A 26,796-nucleotide genomic window follows, 5' to 3' on the forward strand; every position below is an offset into this window, starting at 1 on the left:
TGTCTGTATAATACTGCCCCCAGTCGGCCAAGGTGCGCACACAAGGCGCCAAATATGTTACTACTATGTTATTACTGTTATTACTATTTTTGTACAACCCTATGAGTGCTGTTTTCCTTAACAAAAAAAACAAAACAAAACCTTTTTGTTATATTTCATGAGGCTGGAATAAAATGTTACTATTATGTTATTACTATGTTATTACTATTCTGTACAACATTAAGAGTGCTGTTTTTCTTAACAAAAAACTCCTTACAAACATTTTTGTTAGTTATCTTTCATGAGACTGCAATTAAATATGTTATTATTATGTTATTACTATTCTGTACAACATGAGTGCTGTTTTCCTTATATTATTATTATTACTGCATTATTATATTTCATGAGGCTGGAATGAAATATGTTACTATTATGTTATTACTAAGTTATTACTATTCTGTACAACAGTAAGAGTGCTATTTTCCTTAACAAAAAACTCCTTACAAATATTTTTGTTAGTTATATTTCATGAGACTGGAATTAAATGTTAATATTATGTTATTACTATTCTGTACAACATTAAGAGTGCTATTTTCCTTAACAAAAAAACTCCTTACAAACATTTTTGTTAGTTATATTTCATGAGACTGGAATTAAATGTTAATATTATGTTATTACTATGTTATTACTATTCTGTACAACATTAAGAGTGCTATTTTCCTTAACAAAAAACTCCTTACAAACATTTTTGTTAGTTATATTTCATGAGACTGGAATTAAATGTTAATATTATGTTATTACTATGTTATTACTATTCTGTACAACATTAAGAGTGCTATTTTCCTTAACAAAAAACTCCTTACAAACATTTTTGTTAGTTATATTTCATGAGACTGGAATTAAATGTTAATATTATGTTATTACTATGTTATTACTATTCTGTACAACATTAAGAGTGCTATTTTCCTTAACAAAAAACTCCTTACAAACATTTTTGTTAGTTATATTTCATGAGACTGGAATTAAATGTTAATATTATGTTATTACTATGTTATTACTATTCTGTACAACAATAAGAGTGCTGTTTTCCTTAACAAAAACATCCTTACAAACATTTTTGTTAGTTATATTTCATGAGACTGGAATTAAATGTTAATATTATGTTATTACTATGTTATTACTATTCTGTACAACAATAAGAGTGCTGTTTTCCTTAACAAAAACATCCTTGCAAAAATTTGTGTTAGTTATTTTTAATGATGCTGAAATTGATTAATAGCATTTCAGTGGTGAAAGATGATTTAATATTGCCCCAAAACGTGCGCCAACCAGGTGAACATCAACCGTAGGTGGATGTTTAGTCAGCTAAGTGTTTACAGTTGTTTAGTGATCACCACGTAGCGAATGCGTTTTGCCCATAAAGGCCGACTTGCAGCCTTTGCGCAATAAAAGCAAAGTATGTCAACATGCTGCATTTGCAAGGCAACAACATCCAAATCAATTATTTACTACTCTGTTCAGTTGCACTAAACTGCTTCAGGATATTTAAAGCAATATAAGCAGTCCTAGCTCCTCGCATAACGGCCGGCAATCCAATAGAGCAAGCAGGTTTATAAAAGCAACAACTGAGTTATCAAAATAATGCACAGCACATAAATGGAAAGTGTATTTACTGTGACCGCCTCAGTAAGACTTTTCGCCCTCCTCGGAAATAGATTATCAGTCGAGTTAACCAGCTGCCATTTTATTGTTGTTTCTCATTCTTACACTGCCCAAGGTGTCGTTTGAGACAAAAAGACACTATAATATATCCCGGGTATTTGCGTCGAAGAAGGACCAAGTCCTACCAAATAAGTAAGTGACACTCTAAAAGTGTTTGCCAACAACGAATATTCTAAAATGATGACCTCAAAAATACTTTCAAACTAATCTTATATGAAGCTCGAGGCCTTTTCACACTGCACTTGTTTTCCCTGTTCACCACAAGTCAGCGCTCAAGGACGACAGCGCCCCAGTGCAAGCTTGCCCATATTTGGAAGTGCTTGTGAGGCAGCCAACCAGGAAGTAACAAGGAGGCTTTTCCCGCCGGTTGGTCTCTTGCTGTTAGCGCTCTGAAATCACTCAGCAGAGCCGCTCTGCAATTGGATGCGCCTTCTTATGTTGATTTTCAATTGAAAAAGGTTCGAACTTTGTGCCTTTGCAGCACATACACAATGAATGCGCTCATCTACAGTGCGCAGCACGTTGCTAAGTGCAGTGTGAAAAGGCCTTATAATGATGATTTGATGATGATTTGATTAAAAAAAATAATAATCACAAATATGTATTTTAATAATCTATAAATCTACAAATTATTTTTTTTGATAAATCAAATGGAGTAAAAAAGCTTAGATATTTTTATTCAAATATTGTGGACCGCCACATTCTCGCAGTTTGGCACCTGCGAAATCCCATATTTGCGGATTTTTTTTTTAAATTTTTCCCCCAAATATTTTTGAATATTTTTTTTATACATCACCATTTTCATCACTGCTTTTTGAACATCTTTTTTGGGGGTTTATTTAATTTTCCTTTTTCATTTGACCAATGCATTTCAATGGGCGTCGCTTATATGCACATTTTTGCTATTTGCAGGACAGGACGGTCAAATTTTTATTTCTTTCAACTACAAACATGAGTTTTATTTACAACTCATGAAGACATACAAAAAGAACGGAGAAACTACATGAAATAAATATACAATAAATAAATGCAACATATAGGCTCCAGCACCCCCGCGACCCTAGTGAGGAAAAGCGGCCAAGAAAATGGATGGATGGATGGATGGATAAATGCAACATTTCTCTGGTCATATGCTCCATAAATTGGATTAGTACTCAGTAAATACAAATGCATCCACCCATTTTTATCCGAATTTTCAAGAAATGCGAAAATAAAACTGAATGGAAACGCTTGAAATTCGAAAAAGGGCCCAAAATTCGCTAAAAAAAAGTTTTCATGCTCAGAGGGGCTGAATTTTGAAGCGTATCGAAACTGGCTTTCAAGACCGGATACACGTCACACGTTTTGACCGGATATTACGTCACACGAACGTTTGTAGTCACAAAGCAATGGCGGACGATAAAGTAAGGTATGTTTTGGGGGACGACGAAATGAAAATCTTTTTGAAATTAATTAAAGAAGTGAATATTAAAAACAGCAAAGAAACGTTACGGTTAACAAGAATTACGAAAGAAAACTCATAAGATGTCATCGCACAGCGTAATCACTTCCTGTTCTTCTTCTTCTTCTTTTAAAATAAAAGTGGATGACATCTCTATGGTGTATACCGCCGCCTACAGGGGCGGAGTCCCCTCTCAATATTCACAGATGGAAAACGAGCATAAGTCGCATGTCCGTTTTGCGCATTTTCAGTGAATTCGCTTAAAAAATTCCAAACTTTCCGCTCAATACAAAATAGAAGTCAAACCTGTGACACAGTTGCTCTTAACTCAATCACTGCCAGTGACGGCTATAAACGTCAAAAAATTATTTTAACTATTTCTATTAGTTCAATTTTTTTCCCACTTTTGTTGAAAATCTAGATTTTTTTATTGTACATTTAGTTTTGTACATCAAATTTGTGATTAATTACGAGTTAACTAGTGAAGTCATGCGATTAATTACGATAAAAAACTTTAATCGCCTGATGCCCCGAATTTTTTATATTTTCATTCTTTTTTTTAAAAAAAAAGGCTATAAACGTCAATTAGTAAAAAAAAATGTTCCACTTTTGTTAACAAGAGTATGGAAACCTAGAATTTTTTTATTGTACATTTAGAACATATAGAATTTGTGATTAATCGTGAGTTAACTAGTGAAGCCATGCGATTAATTACGATTAAAAACTTTAATCGCCTGATGCCCCGAATTTTTTATAAAATTTTCATTCTTTTTTTAAAAAAATAGGCTATAAACGTCAATTAGTAAAAAAAAAAAATGTTCCACTTTTGTTAACAAGAGTATGGAAAACTAGATTTTTTTTATTGTACATTTAGAACATATAGAATTAGTGATTAATCGTGAGTTAACTAGTGAAGTCATGTGATTAATTACAATTTAAAAAAATTAATCGCCTCTTGACCCTCATTTTTAATAATTTTTAAAAAATAAATTTATGGCAGTGAATGAGTTAATTAACCTTAATTAAAAGTATACCAGGCATATCATGAGCTTTTTCCTCCCTTAATGACACTTTGGTGCGATTGATTGACATTGTCATGTCAGTGATGGCTCAAAAGCAAACGTGTCCATCCAAGGAGTCTAGTGGTGGTGTGGCGGCGGCGGCGGCGTCATGGTGCGAGCAGGAAGCAGCAGGCAGAAGTAAGAATACACAAACAAGTTGCATTGGGGCTTTGGGAATAAGACGGAGGCAGAGGGAGAAAAAACAAGGTAGAGGGTTGCACAATTGCGAGAGAGAAAATGCTGCCTTAGGAAAGCTTTGTGTTAAGGAGATTGGAAACATTTTTTTTTTTAAAGAACTATAATCATCGTCATTATTCCTAATTTAATCCGCTATTCAAACACACCCACGCGCACTCACATTGGTGTGAGCCAAGCATAGAAAATGAGAGCTTTGTCCTCTTCCGTCCTCTTTGTCAAATGAACATTATTCCTCTTGCGTCCGACCATGTTTAAGGTATTTAACTTGTGTCCTTCACCGAGGCATCAATCTCTCCAGCCCTCCAGCCTTCATCCCTTCATCCCTCTTCCTCTGCGCCCCCACCCACCCATGGAGATTACTTACCTCCCGAGAAAGAAATCCACTCCATCTTGTTGTTTTATGTTCCAGGCAAATTTAGTCCTGCGTCTTCCCCTCTCCACTCTCAACTCACTTTCGCTTCATCTCTCTCCCGTTCGCGCGCCGGCTCGCTCGCCCGCACTCGCCCCGTCCCCCGACACCTCACCCCCCCCCCCCTCCGCCTCCTCCAGATGTACTTGTATACCTTATCACCCTGATGCGATAATTGGTGTGCCTTGGCAGCAGACGTTAGCGCGCCTTATTTAGCGGCTGCACTGTAAGCTATCCCGATTAGTCTTGTAGAACTGCTAAAGAAAAAAAAAACTGTTTAAGCGTAGTAGTAGTAGTGGTAGTATGTTTCTTTTTCGATTTGTTGTGTGTACATGAAGCCAGACGCGGATTTAAACAGATTTCCCACCTCAAGAGTATCGACGTCCCTCTGTCTAATTAACTAGGTTTCAGTAACAAACCTTTGGGCTTTAGCATCGCCATGGTTACCCACTGACACCGTCTGCATTTGAATTTATTGTACTGTATGTGTGTCCTGCATTGCAAAAAAAATTGCAAAAAACTTGCAAATTTGCCAATTTATAAAGTAGCAAATTTGCGACTTTATAAAGTGGCAAATGTGCGAGAAAAAAACTTGTAAATTTGCCACTTTATAAATTGGCAAATTTGTGATTTTATGAAGTGGCAGATTAGCGGGAGAAAAAAATCGTAAATTTGTGACTTTATAAAGTGAAAAATAAAAAATTTGCCACTTTATAAAGTTGCAAATTTGTGAGAAAAAAACTCTCAAATTTGTAACTTTATAAATTGGTAAATTTGTGATTTTATGAAGTGGCAGATTAGCGAGAGAAACACATCGTAAATTTGCAACTTTATAAAGTAGAAAATAAAAAAATTGCCACTTTATTATGTCGCAAATTTGCGAGAGAAAAAACTTGTGAATTTAAAAGTGGCAAATTTGTGACTATACAAAGTGGCAAATTTGCAGGAAAAAACTCATGAATTTGCTTACAGGGGCAAATTTGCGACATTATAAAGTGGCAGATTTGCGCAAAAAAAACCAACTTGTAAGTTTCTTGACATTTTTTCTCTCGCAAATTTGCCACTTCATGAAGTGGCAAATTTGTGAGTTTTTTTCTCGGAATATAGCCCCCGCCCTCCCCCCAAAAAATTCATATGTGGCCTCACTAGTCTAAATACACTATTTTGGTTAACAGTGTGTTAGTGGAATATAAATTAAGCAGCAAAATCCAGTCGTTTTTATCAGAAAGCGGCCATTTTGCCATTTGCTGTCGAGTGACAATGACATCACAGTTGCTCAGGTCTCGGGTAACAACCAATCACAGCTCATCTTCAGAAAACAGGTGGGCTGTGATTGGTCGTTGGCAACTGTAATGTCTTCTTCAGTCAACAGCAAGTGACAAAATGGCCGACCCCTGAGATGGAAAAAAACGGCTGGATTTTGCTTCATAACTCATATGAATCAGAACGCCATGTTTAGACTAGTGAGGTCACATATAACATATTATTATTTAATGTTGACTTCCTCTTTAAGGTAAATTATGTTCTGGCAGGGGTGTCCAAAATACGGCCTGGGGGCCATTTTTGGTCCACTATTCATTTTTCAGCAGCCCGCAGAATATTAATTTTTTTTTTTACATTTGACACTGCCCACAAGGCTAGCTAAAAAAAAAAAAAAAAAAGGAAATATAATATAGGAAAAAAAAAAATGTCTTACTCCTACCCCCGCTTTGAAAATCTGCTACGATCTTTACATCAATTGGTACTTGACACAGATTGTCTTTTGTGAGACGACCGCATGATACAAATGTGAAGAATCCTCAACCAGTGTGTCCTTGAAGGCTCTTCAGCTCGGATATGTTTCCAATTGCTGATGGCGATAATGACATAAGGAATCCCGAATGGTGGTCTATGTATGCCGTTATTCTCCTAACTGCACCACCTTGGCTGTATTGTTGCTTCATAAAGTTGCCGCAATGATTGTTTTACGTGTTTGGCTAATTACTAGTCAAACACAGGCTGCAGAATCAAGCACACGCTTTATTGTGAGGTTCTTCTGCACTATTGGCAACGTTGCAGTTCATAAAGCTTTGAAGTTGTTTTGAAAAATATGTTTGAGGGCGAATAATTGTGCTCTCCACATATACAGTATTGATTATTTTTAAGGATGTTTTTCTTTCTCTATACTGGCATTTTTGGATGAGTTTGGTGAGGAACCAATCAAATGTATTTCCACAGGCGCTCTTTGAAGCTACTTCTATGGAGCTTTTCTACTTGTAAAAATAGGAAATATTACATAGGATTTATTGGAAATTAATGTATCGACGTTAAGAAGGAACATAAATGTAGTTAAATAGATAAACATCGTGCAATATAAGTCCATATACATTTGTAATTTTGTTTCATCAGGAAAAAATAATGTATATTTAATAGGGGTGTCAAAATGAGTGTGTTAATTTTGAGTTAATTTAAAGTTCCTTTAATGTCACAATTTTTTTTTTAACGCACGATTAATGACCGTCCCTTGCTTGGAAAGCCTGTACTGGGGGAATTCCAGTCGCAGCGCAGCAGGACACATCCACGTCAAACGTTAGCAGTAATAAATGTAATAATAATGCATATATTTGGGGAGACTGGGGTCAAGTTGTATTTTACAATTTTAAAAATGTGGAGAATTTCACCAGTTACTTCATGGTAAAGATTAGATAGCTCTTAATATGAAGCGAAAAATGCACTGTGGTTCATCTTACTAATGCAATTATGCCATCTAGTGGCAGAAAAAGGACCTCAACACAAATCAATATTACACTCTTTTTTTTTTTACAGTACAGTACATCTTTTTAATTTTAACTCAATTTTATGAATTATTATGAAATGAACTGTATCAATGACTAAAAGATGCAGCCATATTTTTATTTAACATTTTTCCCCCTTTTTATGTTTACATGAGTAGGAAAAAAATTATTGTACATTTAGAACGGATATAAAAATTTGCAAGCTAACTATTGAAGTCATGCGATTAATTATGATAAAAAAATTTAATCGCCTGACACCCCTAATATTTAATCGATAATATTTACTGAAAATAACTTACTACGCATAGTGTCCTGCACAATGATGTCATTGCATCTTTTGTAAATATGGTTTAAAAGATTAACTTATGAAATACGTTGGAACATGGGAAAAATGGGGTTAGTTTTCAGAAACTATTTCCTAAAATTTGACGAGAGAGAGAGAGCTCAGTATTGTTCATTCGGTAATTTTACCGATTTGACATGTCATCATCATTGCTCTCCTTTTTTATATATATATATATATATATATATATATATATATATATATATATATATATATATATATATATATATATTTTTTGTATTTTTATTTTTTTTTGTATGTGGGTGAGGAAAAAAAAGGAATGTCATATTTCAATTCCTTTAGAATTTTTCCCCGTATTTGTGTAAAATAAAATAAAATAAAACACTTTTGTCATGTCCCTGGATTTTCACTCAGCCCTGTTACCCTAACAATTTCCAGCGCTTCTAACTTGTTTTTTATAACACCTCCCCAAGGAGAACAAAATTCCCCCCCCAACTTCCGCCACGACTATAGATAGTATAATTTGTCTATAAAATTGTTTTAACGACACCTCTGCAGAAGATAATACTCCTTTCTCAGTCTCTGACAATGAGAACGTCACTGCCACCTACTGTAGTGGATGTGCAATTACACATTATTCTAGTAAGGCAAAAAAAAAAAGTTCCCTGGAGCCTATACCCATTTTTAGTAATTTCATATGTGTATTTTCATATTTAGACAAGCAAATGAACCAATTTGGTGGAATGCCCCAATTGCCATTTAATGTAAAAAAAATATATTACTGCAAATTTACAATTAATATTTTGTGAGTGTCTGAAAAAAAAAAAAAGTCATCTGAGCTTCCCATTTGCTTGTCACCAGGACACTAATTAGAGACGCTTTCTGTCCTGCATCGGATCTGGACCTCACATACAGTATTGTCACGCCGTCACAATAAATTGAGTCCATTCCCTCCAAATCAAGCTGCGAATTAGAACGCTTAAGCACGATGCGGAAAAAATGAAGTGTTAATAAAATTAATGAGGCATCGGGGGAGGGTGAACATGACAAAAGAGTGGAGTCATCTTGATGAATCCAGACAGTGGTGGGATTTTGCCTTTTGAGCTAACTTGTCTGATGCATCACACGCAACTGGCTCCAGGAGGCCTCCTGGCAAAGGCCGACTCGAACCAGGAGGATCGCTTGTGAGTTTGCGCTTAAACGTCCCGTGTGGAATCATTATCCACTTAACATTTGTCTGTAATTGTCACAGTGTATCAAATTTAATCCACTAGCAAGGTGACAATTGGCGATATGAGGGATGTCTTTTTAACCGCAAATCTTGTTGCATACAGAAGTGTATTGCATTCACTAGAAGAAAAAAAAAAAGGATCATTTTCTGAGGTAGCTTTGTTTTTGTGTGTGTAGTTTTTGTGTATTTGCTGTTTTTCTGAATATTTTTTTAATGTTTTACTGAAATTTACCCCCCCCCCCCCATAAAAATATTCTTAAAAACAGAGGGGGGGGGGGGGATTATGTAAAAAAATAAAAATAAAATAAAAAGCTGGTGTACGGAAGTGTATTGCATTTATTTGAGAAAAAAATGAAAATAAAACTCCTTTTTTTCTGGCTATTTTTGGGGCGGAGATTTGTTTTTTTGTGTTTTTTTTTATTTGCTGTTTTTCTAAATGTTTTTTTTCTGTTTTACTGAATATTTTTTTTCTGTCATAATAAAAAATCTGAAAAAACGGGGGGAAATTATTGAAGAAAAAAACAAAAAAAATTACTTTTGACTCTTTTTTTTTTTTTACCTCTGAACTCCAAGTGACGCTAATGGCGGACACTTTCCCACTTTCTGTTTTTATGAGTAATTTTTCCTCTTATTTTTCTGAATATTTTTTTCCCTATTTTTCATATATTCAAAATATGTAGTAAAACAGAAAAAAGATTCTGAAAAACAAAAAATAAAAATAAAAATGACACACAAAAAACAAAGCTCCCCCCCCCCAAAAAAAATAGTCCGAAAAATGAGTGAATGCAATACGCTTCCGTAGTTGTAGACTTATAGCTTATTGTAATGATGGAAAAATGACACTCCGTGCGCATAGATTTGCTTTGAAGCGGGGAGATAATATACTTTTGGCCATCGAGCTCACTGGCCTCAATCCTTCATTGGAAAAAGCAAAACTTGTGTCATTGACAAAATTGGCTTCTTATTATTCAGATGAAAAAGCCGCAGTGTGGCTGTTTTTATGACCGCCAGACAAAGTGAACAATATTGTTTGCCGATTGCTTCTTACAGGGTTGTTTATTTTCCTGCGACTTGTAGGCCCAGCGTGAGTTTATTCATTAACTTTTTGGGCTCATATTGCACATTGCTCCTCGGTACTCAGTGATGGGGCGAGGAGCCTGCTGATTCTTATTAGGCGCTGAATTACACTACCAGTGCCAGGTGATTTAATTATATTGCTATGTAAAAAAAAAATATAGCAGGATTGTGAGGATTGGGGCTGGAAAATAGTTTTGCTGTTTAACGTGTGTTGTAATTCTACAGTTCAATGCTGATGTAAAAACAATAACATACTGTGGAGACTGATACTTCCTGTGTATATTGTTCTACTTCTAACTAGTTCTTTCAAGACCCACGGAAGATTTTGTTCTTTGGCAGTTTAAGCACTCAAAAAAAAAAAAAGGGAGAATCAATTTTTTCACTAGAAAAAAACTTTGTCAATAGCTTTTTCTGTTCTTTAGTTATCAATAGTAGAACATGGATTCGTTTTAGCAAAAAAAAAAAAAGTTTCCTACCAAAGACCTTGTGAAAAGAAACATCTAGCACAGCAGTTACTTTGATGACATTTTTGCTTTTGTAACACCCAAAAAAAAAATAATAATAAGTTGAAGGACTTTTGATGGCAAAATATTTGGCTTTCGATCGGCTTTTTTTTTGACATGGTGTTTGCCTTTTACTCCATGAATCGTCATCATTTCTCACCATTGTAATAATAATGATAATAGATTTTATTTGTAACGCACTTAACGTTTATAAAATAAATCTCAAACAACATTTTCTGCTACCTACTGCAACACATGCTTTGTTTATACCGTACATATATCGCAGGCATCATTATCATCATTATTTATTATTTAATATAGCTCTTATACATACTACATTATATTTGTAATGAACGGAGACAGTGAAACAGGAAATGGAAATACAGAGCAGCCTCCCAAATTAAAAGCATGGATTTAAAAACAAGATAGAATTAAACATCGCACGCTAAACAGTTTGAGGAATTTTTAACATGGTAGATATTATTAAATTACTTGAAGTATTGATTTGAATTATTTGCACTTCACTATATTCCTTAAAAATAAGTTGTACAAGCACATATTTTGATTGGGAATTTTTTTCTGGCCGCTGCATTATTATCAAATTTTTTGATTAAAAAAATATATAATTTTATTGTGTGCCTTGTGCAAAATGACTTTTACGAGCAAATTGAAAAAATATAATTGCCATTAATTTTATTAAATTTTAAGGAAATTTGCTGTAGTTGGGATATACAGTATGTCATTTAAAAAAAAATATCTGTCATTTTTTTAGTGCAAATTTTATGTATCATAAGTACTAATGGTATCGGCACTTATATATTTGTGAATACACTGAAATTACATGATTTCAGAATTCATATTTTTGGGATATTTTTTTTGGGTGGTGTACCGAGAATTTTTTTTGTAATGTAAAATGAGCGCCTTGGCACAAAATGTGTTGAAAAACACCGCTTTAGAGAATCTAATTTGTTCAGTAGAGCATCAACTTAAGCCAGTGTCATTTAACAATCCCAATTTGGAAATCACTATGAATTATGACTTTGTTTTTTTTGCATCTGATAAAACACACAATTTAAATCCCGACTCCAGGAAGCCTTTTTGCCCGATTAAACTCCAAAGATGCTTTGATCTATGATTGTCTGCTATTATTTTGATGAATGGACTTGTATGACGATTAACGGTAATTGGTTCCCCTTGTCTGTGTTTCAGCCAACCAGACTCTGCTCGGAGGAGGTGGAGGTAAGTCATAACTCGTCCAAACTGTTTGTTTAAGTCATAAATCGTCTCAAGTGTTTGTTGTACGTCTGATTGGCTCGGCGGTGAAAGCAGTCCGTTGTGGGCACCAAATCATTTGGAAACGTTCATCTTTTCATTTGTTGATAGTAGCGTAGTTGACTCTCTGAGGATGCGTTTGGTGGCGTTGCCGCGCTCTTCGCTTGTCCGTCTTTCTGCCCGAGGGCGCGTGCGGTCGATAGTCATTAATGGATGTGGAGTGTCGTGGGTATAAACAGACATTTTTTCAGTGTGTTGTCGACTCAGTGCTTTGCGACGTGTGCGCAATGTCGGGCGTCTGTGGTTAATCGATACTTGTGAAAAATCTTTTGTGCTAATGCGGCAACGTGCGTGACGGGCTGTTTGGGCGGGATTCGCGAATTGGCGACTTCCGCTTTTAGACTTTGGATGTTTGTTTTGTAGTCGTGGTGTCGTTTAAAATCGGGCAGCAACAAACCTGCACGCGTCTATGACAATGTTGTTATGATTAACGAAAAGTTACAGAATAACTGAAATTAAAGTAGCACAAAGGAACTTTGCAACCTTATTAACTCATTCGCTGCCATTGACGGTTATAAACGTCCAAAAAGCATTTTGACTATTTCTATTAGTGTAACTTTTTTTCTACTTCTGTTAACAAGAGTATGAAAACCTATATTTTTTTTACTGTACATTTAGAACAGATAAAAAATTTGTGCTTAAAAATTTTAATCGCCTAACGCCCCTAATTATTAATAATCATCTCGTCAGGCGATTATTTTTTTTTATTGTAATTAATCGCATGACTTCACTAGTTAACTCACGATTAATCACAAATTTTATATCTGTTCTAAATGTTCAATATTTTTTTTCTAGGTTTTTATACTCTTGTTAACAAAAGTGGAAACTTTTGTTAACAAGAGTATGAAAAATTTTAATCGCCTAACGCCCCTAATTTGTAATAATCATCTCGTCAGGCGATTACATTTTTTTTATTGTAATTAATCGCATGACTTCACTAGTTAACTCACGATTTCCACTTTTGTTAACAAGAGTATGAAAACCTATATATTTTTTGCTGTACATTTAGAACAGATATAAAATTTGTGCTTAGTTAACTACTGAAGTCATGCGATTAATTGCGATAAAAAAATGTAATCGCCTGACGCCCCTAATTTTTAATAATCATCTCGTCAGGCGATTACATTTTTTTTTATTGTAATTAATCGCATGACTTCACTAGTTAACTCACGATTAATCGCAAATTTTATATCTGTTCTAAATGTTCAATATTTTTTTTCTAGGTTTTTATACTCTTGTTAACAAAAGTGGAAACTTTTGTTAACAAGAGTATAAAAACATGTATATTTTTTACTGTACATTTAGAACAGATATAAAATTTGTGCTTAGTTAACTACTGAAGTCATGCGATTAATTGCGATAAAATTTTTAATCGCCTGACGCCCCTAATTTTTAATATAATTAATTTATTTAATTAATTTTAATTAATTTAATATAATTATAATGAATAATTTTTTTTATTGCAATTAATCGCATGACTTCACTAGTTAACTCACGATTAATCACAAATTTTATATCTGTTCTAAATGTTCAATATTTTTTTTCTAGGTTTTCATACTCTTGTTAAAAAAAGTGGAAAAAATGTTAAACTACTAGAAATAGTTGAAATGAATTTTTGACGTCTATAGCCGTCAATGGTACTGAATGAGTTAAAAAAAAATAATAAAAAATATTAATGATAATATGCTATTAAAGCTAAAGTGAATTTAAAAAACAAAAGGCAAAAATGAAACAAAAAGTACCTAAAGGAAAAATGCCCAAACTCTTACAACCCTGGTCTTACCTTCTTCATTTGCATGCTCCTGTGAGTCCAGCATTGGTTGAAGCAGTAAGTCTTTATATACACACGCAAACATAAAGAACTCTCCCTGATATACACCAGGCAGGCCGCAAGCCATAAAAATGAACAACAGTCTCTTTGGTGGTTCACACGTACATGCACATAGATGCACTTCAGTGGCATCGTTTGATGTCGTCCTGAAAGTCCCCGATGGGTCGACCAAGACAGATGCTTTCTAGAGGCCCACACACACACACACACACACAAACATACACGCACTTCATTTGCGGCATGTGAATTCATTAAACTCGTTTATATTCTTCGCTGTGGTTTAGTTACCCTCCCCTTTAGGTGCTTTTATATTTAACCAGTTTCGCTCCGCCGTATTTCCGTGCATCACTCAGCCAAAATGTGATTTCTCTCGTTGCTTTCGTTGCGTATTTATTTCCCTCTCTCTCCGTCTCTTATTCCACCTCCTGTCCTCGGGGGGCTTGCGAAGGCAGATAGTGCCTGTGGTAGGTGTTAATTAGGCAGAGGGGAAGAATGGAACAAAAAGGGAAGGATGGGAGGGAGGGGAAGGCGGGATGACGACAACGGAATCCAGGTCCAATCGCGTTTTTGCGCCGCCGCCATCGGGGACGGCCGCATGCACGGGCAGGCGCGGGTGGGGAAACAAATAAAAATGACAAAATAATCGTTGAGCAGCGAGGAAGCAAAAGCCTGCGTTCACTTCGGACTTGAGTGAGTGGGATGTGATTTTCTTCTGGGTTGAGACAACAAAATGTACTCAAGGCTAGCTAGTCAACAGCCAATCACAGCAAGCCACACCTGTCGGCATTATTTTGACACAAGCTCGATCTGCACATGAACAAGCAAACTCAAAGGGCAGGAAATGAACCTTTTTTTCCCAGGTCCACCAGATGTGCCAATCAGAACCTTCCCTACCATATTTCCTCATATGCACTCACATTAAAGAAAAGAGACGCTGCAGATTTTCCGTGCCATTACGGATGATTCCAAAATAACAACACGACCTTCGTTCTGTGTCTTTCTACAAGGGATGGAAATAAAAAGTTTCCCAGGTATTTGATTCCGAGGAATTGTTGGTTAGCTTGCGTGGTATTTCTGCTTATCAGTTCTTCTTAGCATCAGAGCTAGTATTCCAACAACTGTAATTTATTACATCATCGCTTGTACCTCACTCTCCAGGCATGACTAATCAATCCATGCCCTCGAACGTGAAACAGTCTATTGTGAATGCCTTTCAAGAGAGCCCACCAGGATCAGGAGCAGGGAAACTTAATGCACTTCAAACGAACTGTCAACGGTTCATTTAAAAGATTTAGGATGCATTAGAGCATGCGTTGCTGAACTTTTTTTTGTCATTAGGTAGTCAGTCGTTTATGTTCCATAATTGACATATGCTTCAATTTACGTTACATTTTCTCGATTTTTTTTGGGGGGGGGGGGATCAAAAGATGAATGTAGCTCCTAGCATAAACGCATCCCTTTTGTGTTGTTTACGTAGCTTGCGGGAGTAAAGTCACATGCAGCCAAGTAGCCGCGTAAAACCAACCCGGAAGTGAAAAATCGTTACAAAAAATTGCATATCAATCAAACGACTCATTATTTTGCAGTAAAACAAGAGCATGATGATAATAGGGAATTTTTTGTTTTTTTTTCTCATCAACGTCATCTGACTCGCCAGATATAATTTGGCAGGCCAATTTTGCTGACGCCTGTGTGAATTGTTTTTATAATGTTGCCCTTTGTATTCCTCAAAAGCTTTAAGATTAGCGCCAACTTTTTAGCTAACATATAATCCTGTGTATAACGCGCACCCGTGTATAATCCAAAATCATACTTCAAAATAATTTTTTCTCTGTACTTTTATATAATATGGTGCCTTGATTTGCTGCCATCCTTTATTGCATTGGCCAACAATTTATTATTATTTTAACTAATTTGCTTCCAAAAACGTATAAAAACGTTCTATTTTAAATATTGCCATGGTCCCAAAAATGTATTTATACGTTTTTTATGTTGTTGTTTTTTCTTATGCTAGAGCTTTGATGCAGCCTCTGACCTGAAGAGGCAATGGTAGTTATTACAAAAACGGCCAACAGGTGGCAGCAAAGTATAAGAGATCAACCAGGGCCATGTTGCAACAAGTTCTTTTCCCCTGCTAATTGCTGCAAAAGGGAAATAGATACAAACATACTTTGTTTCCTGATGAAAGAAGAGACGCTAATCTTTCTTTTGGTAGGTTCCGTGTTTTTATAGCAATAGAACACAATATTCTGTGGGCCTTGCAAAATCAGTCAAAAGCCAGTCAAACAGCCAGGAGCGAAGGGGTTTGCTTCAGTGAAAATGCTGGGGAGTAAGTAAATTGAGTCGGAAAATGACATCCACTTATTTGAATGGATGTAAAAAAAATGCGTGTCATCTATTCTCTAATAAAATTGAAACAAGCTTGTTCATTTAATATTGCCTATTTTTTTGTTTTTACTTGATTTTCACAAACATGATTTGCATATATGGCTTGAAAAGACAGATACCATCTCAAAGTTGTAGCATAAAGATACCAATGTGCAATTTTTTTTTAGCTGATTGTATATCAATTGTGTTATTTCATTTCCTTGCCCATTGAGAATTGATAAGAAAATCATTAACAAGATGGAGCAGAATTGATCGTTGAAATCAGAATCGCAAAATTCGCATCAATTCCCATCCCGGCATGCTACATTGACTGCTTGCACATTGTGCATCTCTGCGCTACCATAAATCGTACATTAAGGGGTAACTCACACAGGGCCGAATACATTAATGATATGACACATCAGTGTCGCGCGTTCGTGCTTGAGCAGGCTACCCGTGGGCTTTGACTTTTTTTTCCATGCATTGCATAAAAAAAGGGCGGCGGCGCCCGTTAGCGCTGTGCGCGCACACTAATTCACAATTTTACGACACCACGGTTGTACAATGTGAGTGAACGCGCTCTGTGTGGTAAAAGAAAAGAAACGCATGCAAATAATGCCAGATGTGCTATTTTGAAGATCTAGTAGACATCTGTAATGGCGGAAGTTGTACTGATAGCGGCCTCGTGGGCATGCTGGGAAATGGCGAGTGTTTGCATCTCTGATGTAGTGGCCTCATAAACGCTATTTGCTCAACTGCCAAGAGGACCAAGCGTCTAATAAGGGGCGAGGTGTTTATTAGAGGGTTCGGCCCCGCCACACACCAGGAGATGGAAATAGCTGGAGAGAAAAAATATATGAACTCTCTTGAATTTACTGAGAGGTGTTGTAAAGCTCCGCCTCTAAACGACTCTGTGGGAGCAGTGCAGCATTATGTCGCCTCAAGATTGAAAGTCTTGATTTTTTATTTTTATTTTTTTACAATTTGAGTCATTTTTATTTGTCGCATCAACTACAAAGGGCTTTAATGGTACAAATTCAATTTTGATTGTACATGTTTTGTATACCCTTAAAAACAGTACAACTGATACACACATTATTATAAAGAAAATGCAGAGACATTTCTAGAATCTCAGCAGGCTAGACTAAGACAAAAGGGGCCTCACTAATCTGAAATACGGCCAGAACATAAAAATGGATACACTGTAGAGCGAGTCCGGACCGCTAATCACCATATAATGATCATTCTATTTACTATTGAGCAGGAAACTCCGTTACATCTCTGAGTCATTTTTTAAGACTCCACACTTAATATAATTTGCATGCATTCAAAAGGCGCTGTCATTTTTTTTTAATGGCAACAAAGTAACAGAATCAAAATGGGCTGAGCAGTTGTAGAGCACATTTCCAAAACACTGTTAATCCATTTGGATTATGGATTAGCATTACACACTTTTGTTATATATATACGTATTATCCGTCTTTTAATTTGCCAAATCTCCTCCTGCGGCCACTTCCAGGAAGGTTGGCTACAGTCCCGTGGATTTTAGATTTCTGAAAAATGTTTGGCGATAGCTTTGCAACCTTTACCTTTAACATGCTCGTCTATGATTTTATTTCGAATATCCTGCGACGACTCGCTCATTTGCTTCCTCTGGCCGGCGTTTAGTGTCAAGTAGTACATAACAACACAGTGAGTACTTGTCACCCTTTAAATAGGCCAAATGGCTAATTACAAGTCTGAAGACACCTGTGACGATAATTAGAAAGCACACCTGAAAATACCTGTGATGATTAGAGGACACACTTTGGTTGAACACGTCCCTATGGTCAAATTATTTTCAGTCTTTCATAGGGCGACCATCATTTTTGTCCCGGCCTGTTTCCTGAGTTTGTTTTTTTCAAATAATTATTTTGAACCACCGCAGTAAAGGCCACAATTTGAAAGTAGAGACCGGACGACACAAGCCTTAGCTTGAATTGTCTTGTCTGCCGATCCCCGCTTGTGCTACTGCAGCAGAGTCCAACCATCATTCATTTTTTTAGTTTATATAACCACGCGGGCTCAGGATTACTTTACTAAACCTTTAAAGCACTACAAGGAGTAGTTACATTCCGAGAAAAAAGTTTATTGTGCCAAAAGGAAGCCTTATGTTTGCTCTCCCCTGCAATCAACTTTGGAGGCTGTGAAGCATCGAGGAGCATTTCTCCGTGGGAATGCGTAAATCACTGTTACTAGTCCAGAGGAGAAGGAACATTATTTTAACTTACTGGTCTATCCTGTTCCTATTTGAATCCAACAAACTGCCCTGCCATAATTTTACTTTTCTCAACCCTGGAGAACCCACGGGGTCAAATTTGGCCCCTATAAATTCTGCTACTCAAATAACAAAGACCTTTTTTTTTTTTTTTACAAATTTAACTTTAAAAGTCCAGAGTGCCACTTCTGACCCCTGCATGGGGCCATCTAGTGGCTGAATATTGCACTTACATGAGCCAGAGTGGTAGTGACAAAATGGCTGGAAATCAATCCAAACAAAACCATCTTCTCAGCAAACCATCAGATGGTAAAATTGTGTTTTTTTTGTCAATCTATTTCATGTCATGTTGCAGAATGCCTAGGAGTATGTTTTATATATCTATTTTGATAAATTAGCAACTCTGAGCTAGTTAAAATAAAGGGTTAAAATTGAAAAAACATATATTTTGGTGTTTAATGCATAATTCATAATTTTCCAAAGAAGAAAAGGTTCTCCAGGGTTAAATAACTAGCATCTGATAGAATCGCAGCTCTCTTCAGATTGTACATATTTTTTTGCTATCTTTTTTTTGTATTGAATGAGTACCATCAATGATTCTGGGGCAAGGATTCTCCCTTTTGAAGTTTATATTTGCTTCATCTTCTAGGTCACCGTACGTCAATATTCTTCTCAAGCATGTGCGCTGCATTGAAATGGTTTGAGGTTTGTGGTTTCGTAACCCTCAGTGAAATATTCAACATTGCGGGGACGAGGAGGTCATTTTTACTTCACAGGAAACAATCCTGTTATGCAAAGCGTTGAATGGAATCTAATTAAACTAATTTAACTAAATTAACAGCACGTTTTTTTGGGAAATCATTGATATTAACCCTGGAGAACCCAATAACCCTTTTCTTCTTTGGAAAATTATGAATTATACATTAAATGACTGCTATAAGTTCACTGAACACCAAAATATATGTTTTTTTTTTCAATTTTAACCCTTTATTCCCTAATTTAGGATGAGGGCGAAATTTGACCCTTTTGGGATTTAGGGGTATCATTTAAAAAAATCAGAATAACAAGTCAGTAAACTATTTAAAATCTACACAGCTACATTGAACAATATAATTTTTTTTTTTTTTTGCATTTTAGAACTGGATTTTGAATGTACAAACACACTTTGGCCAATGGAAACAAGAACACAGGGACAAAATCACTGCTGAAAAAAAAAAAGGTCTTTGTTATTTGAGTAGCAGAATTTATAGGGGCCAAATTTGACCCCGTGGGTTCTCCAGGGTTAAGTATTCACCAGGAACTGGGCCATATTCCTTCGGTTGTTTTCTTTCTACCGTTGTGTTACTACCTGCTTAGCGCCCAGCAGCAGACCGATGAAATGAATGAGTAACCGGTGAAACGTTAAGAGGCTAAAGAGACGGCTCTGACTCATAGCACTTGGCAAGACTTAACGGACTGGTCTTAAAACTTGAGTGAGCATCGGACTTTTAATCAGATCAAGCTACAAACGCTCCAAAATTGTTAACCCACCCCTGCTGCATACCATAGCAACTGAAAAGGTTCTGTGCGAGATACCCCAACAAATGAAATTGTACCTGAATACAATTTCATTCTTTACATGTTTTCCTGCTGCGTTAAGGAACGAAGAAGATAACTCATTCGTGTTATGCTTACTTTATGTAACGGCGTTTCACTGATGCTAGCATGCCAAAAGAAATACGTATACACTTTGTGAATACTATTCAGTTACCGGTATTTCATTTGAAGGTTCCTGGATAAGTATTTTTCATTCACTACTTAAGGCCTTGTCCAAATAAAAACTAGTTGAAGTGTGTAAAAGAGAACAATATTGTAATTGAAATATGACGGTGGTGGGTGGTGTCTGGTCGGTGCTGGATTTCACTTTCCTTTCTTTTCTTTGGTCCTTCCTCGGGTTGTCCTGACGGCCTCACGACTCCGGCTGGATTCTGAAGTGTTCGGTTTAGGTGAACGGTATGGGATTTTTTTTTATAGGTTTTAGGTGAACTAATGAATAAACACTCACGCACATACACGTACTCACTCACATACAAAATAAAAAAAAATAAAAATTAAAAGAGAGAGCAATGATGATGACATGTCAAATCGGTAAAATTACCGAATGAACAATACTGAGCTCTCCAGAGAGAAAAAAATTTAAAAAAGAAAGACATATGACGGTTATGTTTGCATATTATGACTAACAGGTGTCAACATTATCCTACAGATTCGCTGTTTTGAAGCCAAATGTGTCCTCAAGCAGAAGTGTACTTTGTCATCACAAATGTCTCCTTTCTTGCTGGCTTTTCATTTCCTGCAATTGAAAAGCTTTCTGTGAAGCTTTTCATAAATGAAAAAATTGATCGGCTTATTTTCCGCTTCGACATGATAGCAAATACCGAAGATATTTCTTTGTGATTGCAAGGGATTCATGAGCTAGGTGGGCCACACAATCCCTCTAGGGTGTCCCAACAGTTTGGACACAAACTCCTATAAAATCCAATCAATGGACAACAGTTAAGATTCACTCTACAAGCCTGGACTAGTGCAATGGGACACCAATAAAAAGGCTATGAAAAAGCACGACAGAGGACTGCACATTTTGGTAAATAATACCAAACAGAATCAAACTTAGGCTTGCTGGAAATTGGGCTATCGTGCTACTACAAACCTCATTTGCACTCATTGGTGGTCTGAAAACGCCAACAAAATCTTCATCTGCAAATGCATTTAAAACAACCCCGTAGCTTTCTTTGCCTTTGACAAACCTCTGCTAGCTTAATGCTAACAAACGACACAAAACGTCATAGATAAGATAACGAATAATCTGGCTGTATAATAACCTTTAAAACAACGGATATTTGAACTCACAACATATGTAGACGGACAATTAAACCTACTCACAGGCAGAAGCAAAATGTGGCAAAAAAAAACAAATCAATGTCATTACTGTATGTTTTTATATATTTCACTACTATAGAGTACTTTTTTTTCCTTTTGTATGTGGGTGAGAATGTGTGCGTGTGTGTGTGCGTGTGAGTGTGTATTCATTAGTTCACCTCAAACCTATTAAAAAATCCCATACCGTTCACCTAAACCGAACACTTCCAGCCAGAGTCGTGAGGCCGTCAGGAGACCCGAGGAAGGACCAAAGAAAGGAAAGTGAAATCCAGCACCGACCGGGCCACCAACCAGAGTCCTTCACCAACCCCAGAAATATCGAAATTCCAACAAATCAGGGAGACCTCAGGAGACCAAAGGAGAGAGACTGAGGAAAGGAAGGAAGGACAGACGAAGCAGAGTGAGATCTACAGACACCACCGATTTAGTGATCTGAGGAAGAAGCAGATTGTGTCTGAGTTTCGATAGATGCTGGTGTGGTGGATCTGGCGTGCATGAAAATCTCCACCAAGAGAGCTGTATGATGGGAATCCTTAAAAAATACACGGACTGAGAAGAACCGTCTGTCCTGACCAGGATCGAGGGACATAAGCCTGCGTTAGAAAGCACTCGGCGAGAATGTGGCCATCCCTCAACGAGAGGAAGAGACGGAAGTACCCACTTTAAACACCTTGTGGAAATGTCAGGCCAGAATATCTGTGTGGGGACCGTATGGCTTACGGTTCACGCGCAGCAATGCCGTACTACTGCACCGCAGGAATCCACGAGTACTGTGAACCCTGCACAAGACTGGCAGGGTGTTCTGGACAATTGTCAGCATGTCTTGAAGATTACAAGATCAGGGAGATTGAGGAGTATAATCCTCCTGTTGTGGGGACATGCACTCCGATCTCAATCATCCATCCGTTCATTTTCTATACTGCTTATCCTGTTCAGGGTCACAACCTATCTCAGTTGACTTTGGAAAAGACAGCAGTGCCTTTTAAACTGCTGTAAAAGTCACATTTTTTTTTTCTTAGAGTTGCCGTTCTGTATAAACAACGCTGACACGGAATGGCAACGATTATGCCTTCGGTCGTATAAGAACTGTAATAGACGCTGGCCTGTGTTTGCGTGGAAGAGTTACACAGGGTTGTGAAGTTTTACAGTATGCCTGATGTCTGCGTAAAAGAAGTTAGTCATTCAAAGTATTACGAGGCAGTTTAGTCTTCCACGTAGAATTGAGATTTGAACCCACACCCTATCCGGAATCTTAACACTTTTCAGTCAAATCTGCTGGTCTTCAAAATTGTGAAGCACCTTCAGATCTGTGTAACATACTACTAAAATGTTACTACCTCAGAGACCTCCGCCAGGGTCACGGGCGGGGTTTGCTAAGAGTTATTCAGCTTTCTCCATGGAGGGCTTTTCGCTCGGCTTTTTTGAAGTTTTAATCCAAGCAACATAAAGTCACACTTCCACCGGCAGTGATCCTTTCCTCAAAGGCATTTATTTATTTAAATCAGTCTTTTGCAGAGTTGTACTTTCATCAGTCGGCAACTCTCAGATGGATTAGTCAAAAATGACCTGATTTTAGAGAAACTTTGTGTTTGGACAGCGAGGGTGTTACTGTACCTTGACTTTCTGGTCGGAATTGCTCTCATTTGGAGCCCACGGGACACAAATGTAGATAAGCTTTGGTAAATGTTTATGTTATACTATTTTCTAATCAACCATCCATCCAACCAGACATCACAAATCACTTGAAGCACGGTAATGCCGGCACTCTCTCATGTTGCCTTGGGCACTTACTTGCATTTCCTGGTTGGTAATCTTCTCTCGACTCATTTAACATGCATAAAGCATAGGAGGGGTTTTATTGGGATAGGAAACTAATCCAGAGCCCCATCTTCAAGCTTTACTACACACAAATATATTTGTATATATCAGACTTGCTGCAAATCACCTGTTCAACCTCCTCTTGTGAGGTGCTGTGTATCAGTAATAACCTCCTGGTCAAACGGAGATACTGCATCCTACAGGTATTTCTGCAATTTTTTTTATTTTTTATTCTGAGAGCATACTTTTGGTTTGAAGAAGCAAAGTGCTCAAGATATAAACCAGTCAATTAGACATTACTTCCTGCATGACTGGTTTTGCTATTTTGGCGGTTTGGGAACTTATTATATATAATATATATATTATTATTATATTTTAATTTAAGCAGGGAAAAATATCTCATTTTCCGGCCTCTCTCGCAGAGCTAAACAAAATTTATAAACGTTGACATTTATTTATTTATTATTTATTTTTATTTTATTTTGAATTTTTTATTTTTTCTCTGGAGATTTATATTCATAATCAAAGGTTTGATACCTGGTGCTGGTTGTTCCTCAGCAGGGTCAATAATAGGATTTGCGAATGGTGTCAACGTAAACAAACACGTTCCGGTTGGATTCGTAACTTAGTATGACGCACTTGAGAGGGGAAAAAACAACTTCAACAACCCAGAAAATAAATCAGTTGTGCCCTAAATAGTAAATGGAGAAGATTTATGTAGCGCTTAAGCTACACCATATGGTGTCCAAAGTGTTTTACAAAGCCCAACATTCAATTATTTGAAAATGTAAAGTGCGTAACATAACACACGGAAGAGTTTTTCTTTTAAGTTTCAAATGGCTTACCTTAAGTAGAATCTTGCGTTGTATTGTGACAAACGGTATAATCGCGGTTATTGCACAATTTGGAGTTGTAAAACCACAGTAAATAGTACTCACAGCAAAAAACCTAAATGCTGGATTTGGTAGCCTACAAGCTACTTGATACACAAGCTAGCTGTGGAGACCATAGATTTACAGTGGTACCTTGGCTCACGAACTTAATTGGTTCCCACAGAGAGTATGTGAGCCGAAAAGTTCGTCTTCCAAACAAGTATGTCCCATAGGAAACCATTGAAATGAGAATAATCCGTTCCCAGGTCCCCATAAACATCACACCATCTGATCCGAGTCTGCAAATTATGATTCGATTTTTAATTTGCCAGGCCCGCTCGAACCCAAGTCTGATTTACCACCCATTCGTGCACACCACCAGTGAATCGGCTTGTCTGCTTGGCCTTCTGCGAAATGAAGCAGAGCGCATGCATTGTGAATGAAGGCAGAGTGCAAGATTGGTTTTGGGGTGCAGAAATGAGAGAAGGAGCGTAGCGGCGGTGCTTGTCAGTGTCTCACCCGCATACATAAATTTGCCTGCCGTCGCTAGTGTAACACTGTGTGTGTGTGTGTGCTATGTATGAGTTAAACAAGTTGGGGCAAGTGTGTGTGTGTGTGTGTATACTCACAGCATGCACGTGCCTGTTTCCACCACCAAACCCATCTGAAATGTTGCCGTGGCAACAGGCTGACGGAGGTAAATGAGTGTCCTGGCTCTGCTGAGGGATTGTGGGAAAGCAATATGCCAGCGTTCCGCCCCATTAGTTTGACGGACAGCCCGTTTGGCCTATCAGGGGTCAGCTGGCAAGGGCAGCTGGATTAGTATTCCACAGGAGCCACCTCAGGACTGGTTTTACTCTAATGTCAATCTACCTGTGTGTTGGAGTGTGCGCAAAAGGTGGCGACTGGAGCTTTGCAGAAGGTAATGCTCATCCTGGCGTGTAACACTGCAAGCGCTGTGTGTGTGTGTGTGTTGTTTGTATGTCCTGCCTTGGTGGCTCTCAGGCTTCTTGCCAGCTAAGCATATTGCCAATTATCACCTTTCTGTCCCCCGTTTCTTCGACTCCCTCCCCGCCCCTTTCAGTCGATACCAAGCCAGTGAGACATGATTACACCTAAACTGGTCACTGGGCTTCCTAGTAAAAGAAGCCAAAAACGCTCTCCAGCTCTTTGTACCCATCGATTCATCCTTTGCTTCCATTCTCTCCGAATATGAATAAACATTCATCTCATGCCTTGTTTATTTCTGTACACCTGCATTTCATCCCCTTTCAAACCCTTTTGTCTCTGTCCATCCATGCCCCGCAATCCCTCTTGTCTTTTTTCTGCGCCTTTCAATCGGCCCATTGTTTATTCCTAATATCCCCCCATCAGTTCTCTGCATCCCAAGAGGACCAACCTTCAGTTGTACAAAATGTTGAAGCGATATTTTGTATGCTAATGGGGGCAAAATAATGAATTCTGTGGGGGCTTTTTTTTTTTAAATATGGAAATGAGTTTAACGCTGTCGAAAAGATTTTAGTGACTTGTAATTGTAAACTGAATTCATGACTAATTCATGGTAATGTGTTGATGTGTGTTAGCGGCATTAGGTGAAGCCAATTATGGCTGATTGTCAACTAGTTCATGAGCTTCATTTGCATGCAACAGAACCACTGAGGTATGAACAACTGGGCTGCTTTGACACTGTGGTCATGCAAATTTGAGATGGGCTGCACCAAGAAATATATCAGTAACGATTAGGGGTGAAATGAGTACTCGAGTAATTTGAGTACCTCGGTTCGAAAAATACTTTTTCTGCCTCGGATACTCTTGGCGCTTATTTAGGTGTACACTGTCAGGAAGAGTAGTCAAGCAACAATTGTTCATACTATAAAGGCTAACTTCAAAATAAACCTTACCTTACTGAATAAGTCATATCATCTATAGAGGAAAATAGTGTGCTGCAAAACTGTTTAAATTTAAGTAAAAAAACAAACGGGAAAAAAAAAGTCGATTGTCTAAAAATGAAAACCATTAGTCGTGCATTATAAAATGGATTTTTTTGTCTTCAGTATTTATAATTGTTTTTGACCAAGCAAAAATATGTATTATTTATTTTTATCAGAATACTCGATTATTTCATAAAATGTTCCGTAATATTCAAATACCAAAATATTCGATAGCTACGCTATATTCTAGCAATGAAAGGTCTGTGTTTTTACATTTCACACTGCAAAATTTTAGGAAAAAAAATAAATAATCCAAAACCTGCAGGACTCCGGCCCTCAAGGACTGGATCTCGTCATCCCTGAGTTAAAGTGACAAAAAGCAAACAATGTGGACTTCTGACTGCCATTAGGATTTGAATGAATTTGAGAATCTTCAGTATTTATAATTGTTTTCGACCAAGCAAAAATATGTATTATTTATTTTTATCAGAATACTCGATTATTTCATAAAATGTTCAGTAATATTCAAATACCAAAATATTCGATAGCTACGCTATATTCTAGCAATGAAAGGTCTGTGTTTTTACATTTCACACTGCAAAATTTCAGGAAAAAGAAAAAAAAAAATCCAAAACCTGCAGGACTCCGGCCCTCAAGAACTGGATCTCGTCATCCCTGAGTTAAAGTGACAAAAAGCAAACAATGTGGACTTCTGACTGCCATTAGGATTTGAATGAATTTGAGAATTGGGACGAGACCCAAATCCCACA

General features: G+C 37.1%; 2 protein-coding genes across 4 annotated transcripts in view; one reads left to right on the forward strand and one right to left on the reverse strand.

Annotated features, from left to right (window-relative positions):
* The window catches only part of flrt1b (fibronectin leucine rich transmembrane protein 1b), a 58,386-nt gene extending 53,523 nt beyond the window's left edge, over window positions 1-4,863 (reverse strand). Inside the window, exon 1 of the mRNA XM_077577456.1 lies at window positions 4,766-4,863. The gene's annotated coding sequence lies outside the window, so the exon portion shown is untranslated. The remainder of the gene's footprint in view (window positions 1-4,765) is intronic.
* The window catches only part of macrod1 (mono-ADP ribosylhydrolase 1), a 163,683-nt gene that overhangs the window by 92,140 nt on the left and 44,747 nt on the right, over window positions 1-26,796 (forward strand). For all 3 annotated transcript variants that reach the window (XM_077577458.1, XM_077577457.1, XM_077577459.1), the window contains exon 4: window positions 11,909-11,938. In XM_077577458.1, coding sequence (XP_077433584.1) covers window positions 11,909-11,938 — 30 coding nt within the window. The remainder of the gene's footprint in view (window positions 1-11,908; window positions 11,939-26,796) is intronic.

This window comes from Vanacampus margaritifer, chromosome 10 (assembly GCF_051991255.1).
Source record: "Vanacampus margaritifer isolate UIUO_Vmar chromosome 10, RoL_Vmar_1.0, whole genome shotgun sequence".
Taxonomy (NCBI): domain Eukaryota; kingdom Metazoa; phylum Chordata; class Actinopteri; order Syngnathiformes; family Syngnathidae; genus Vanacampus; species Vanacampus margaritifer.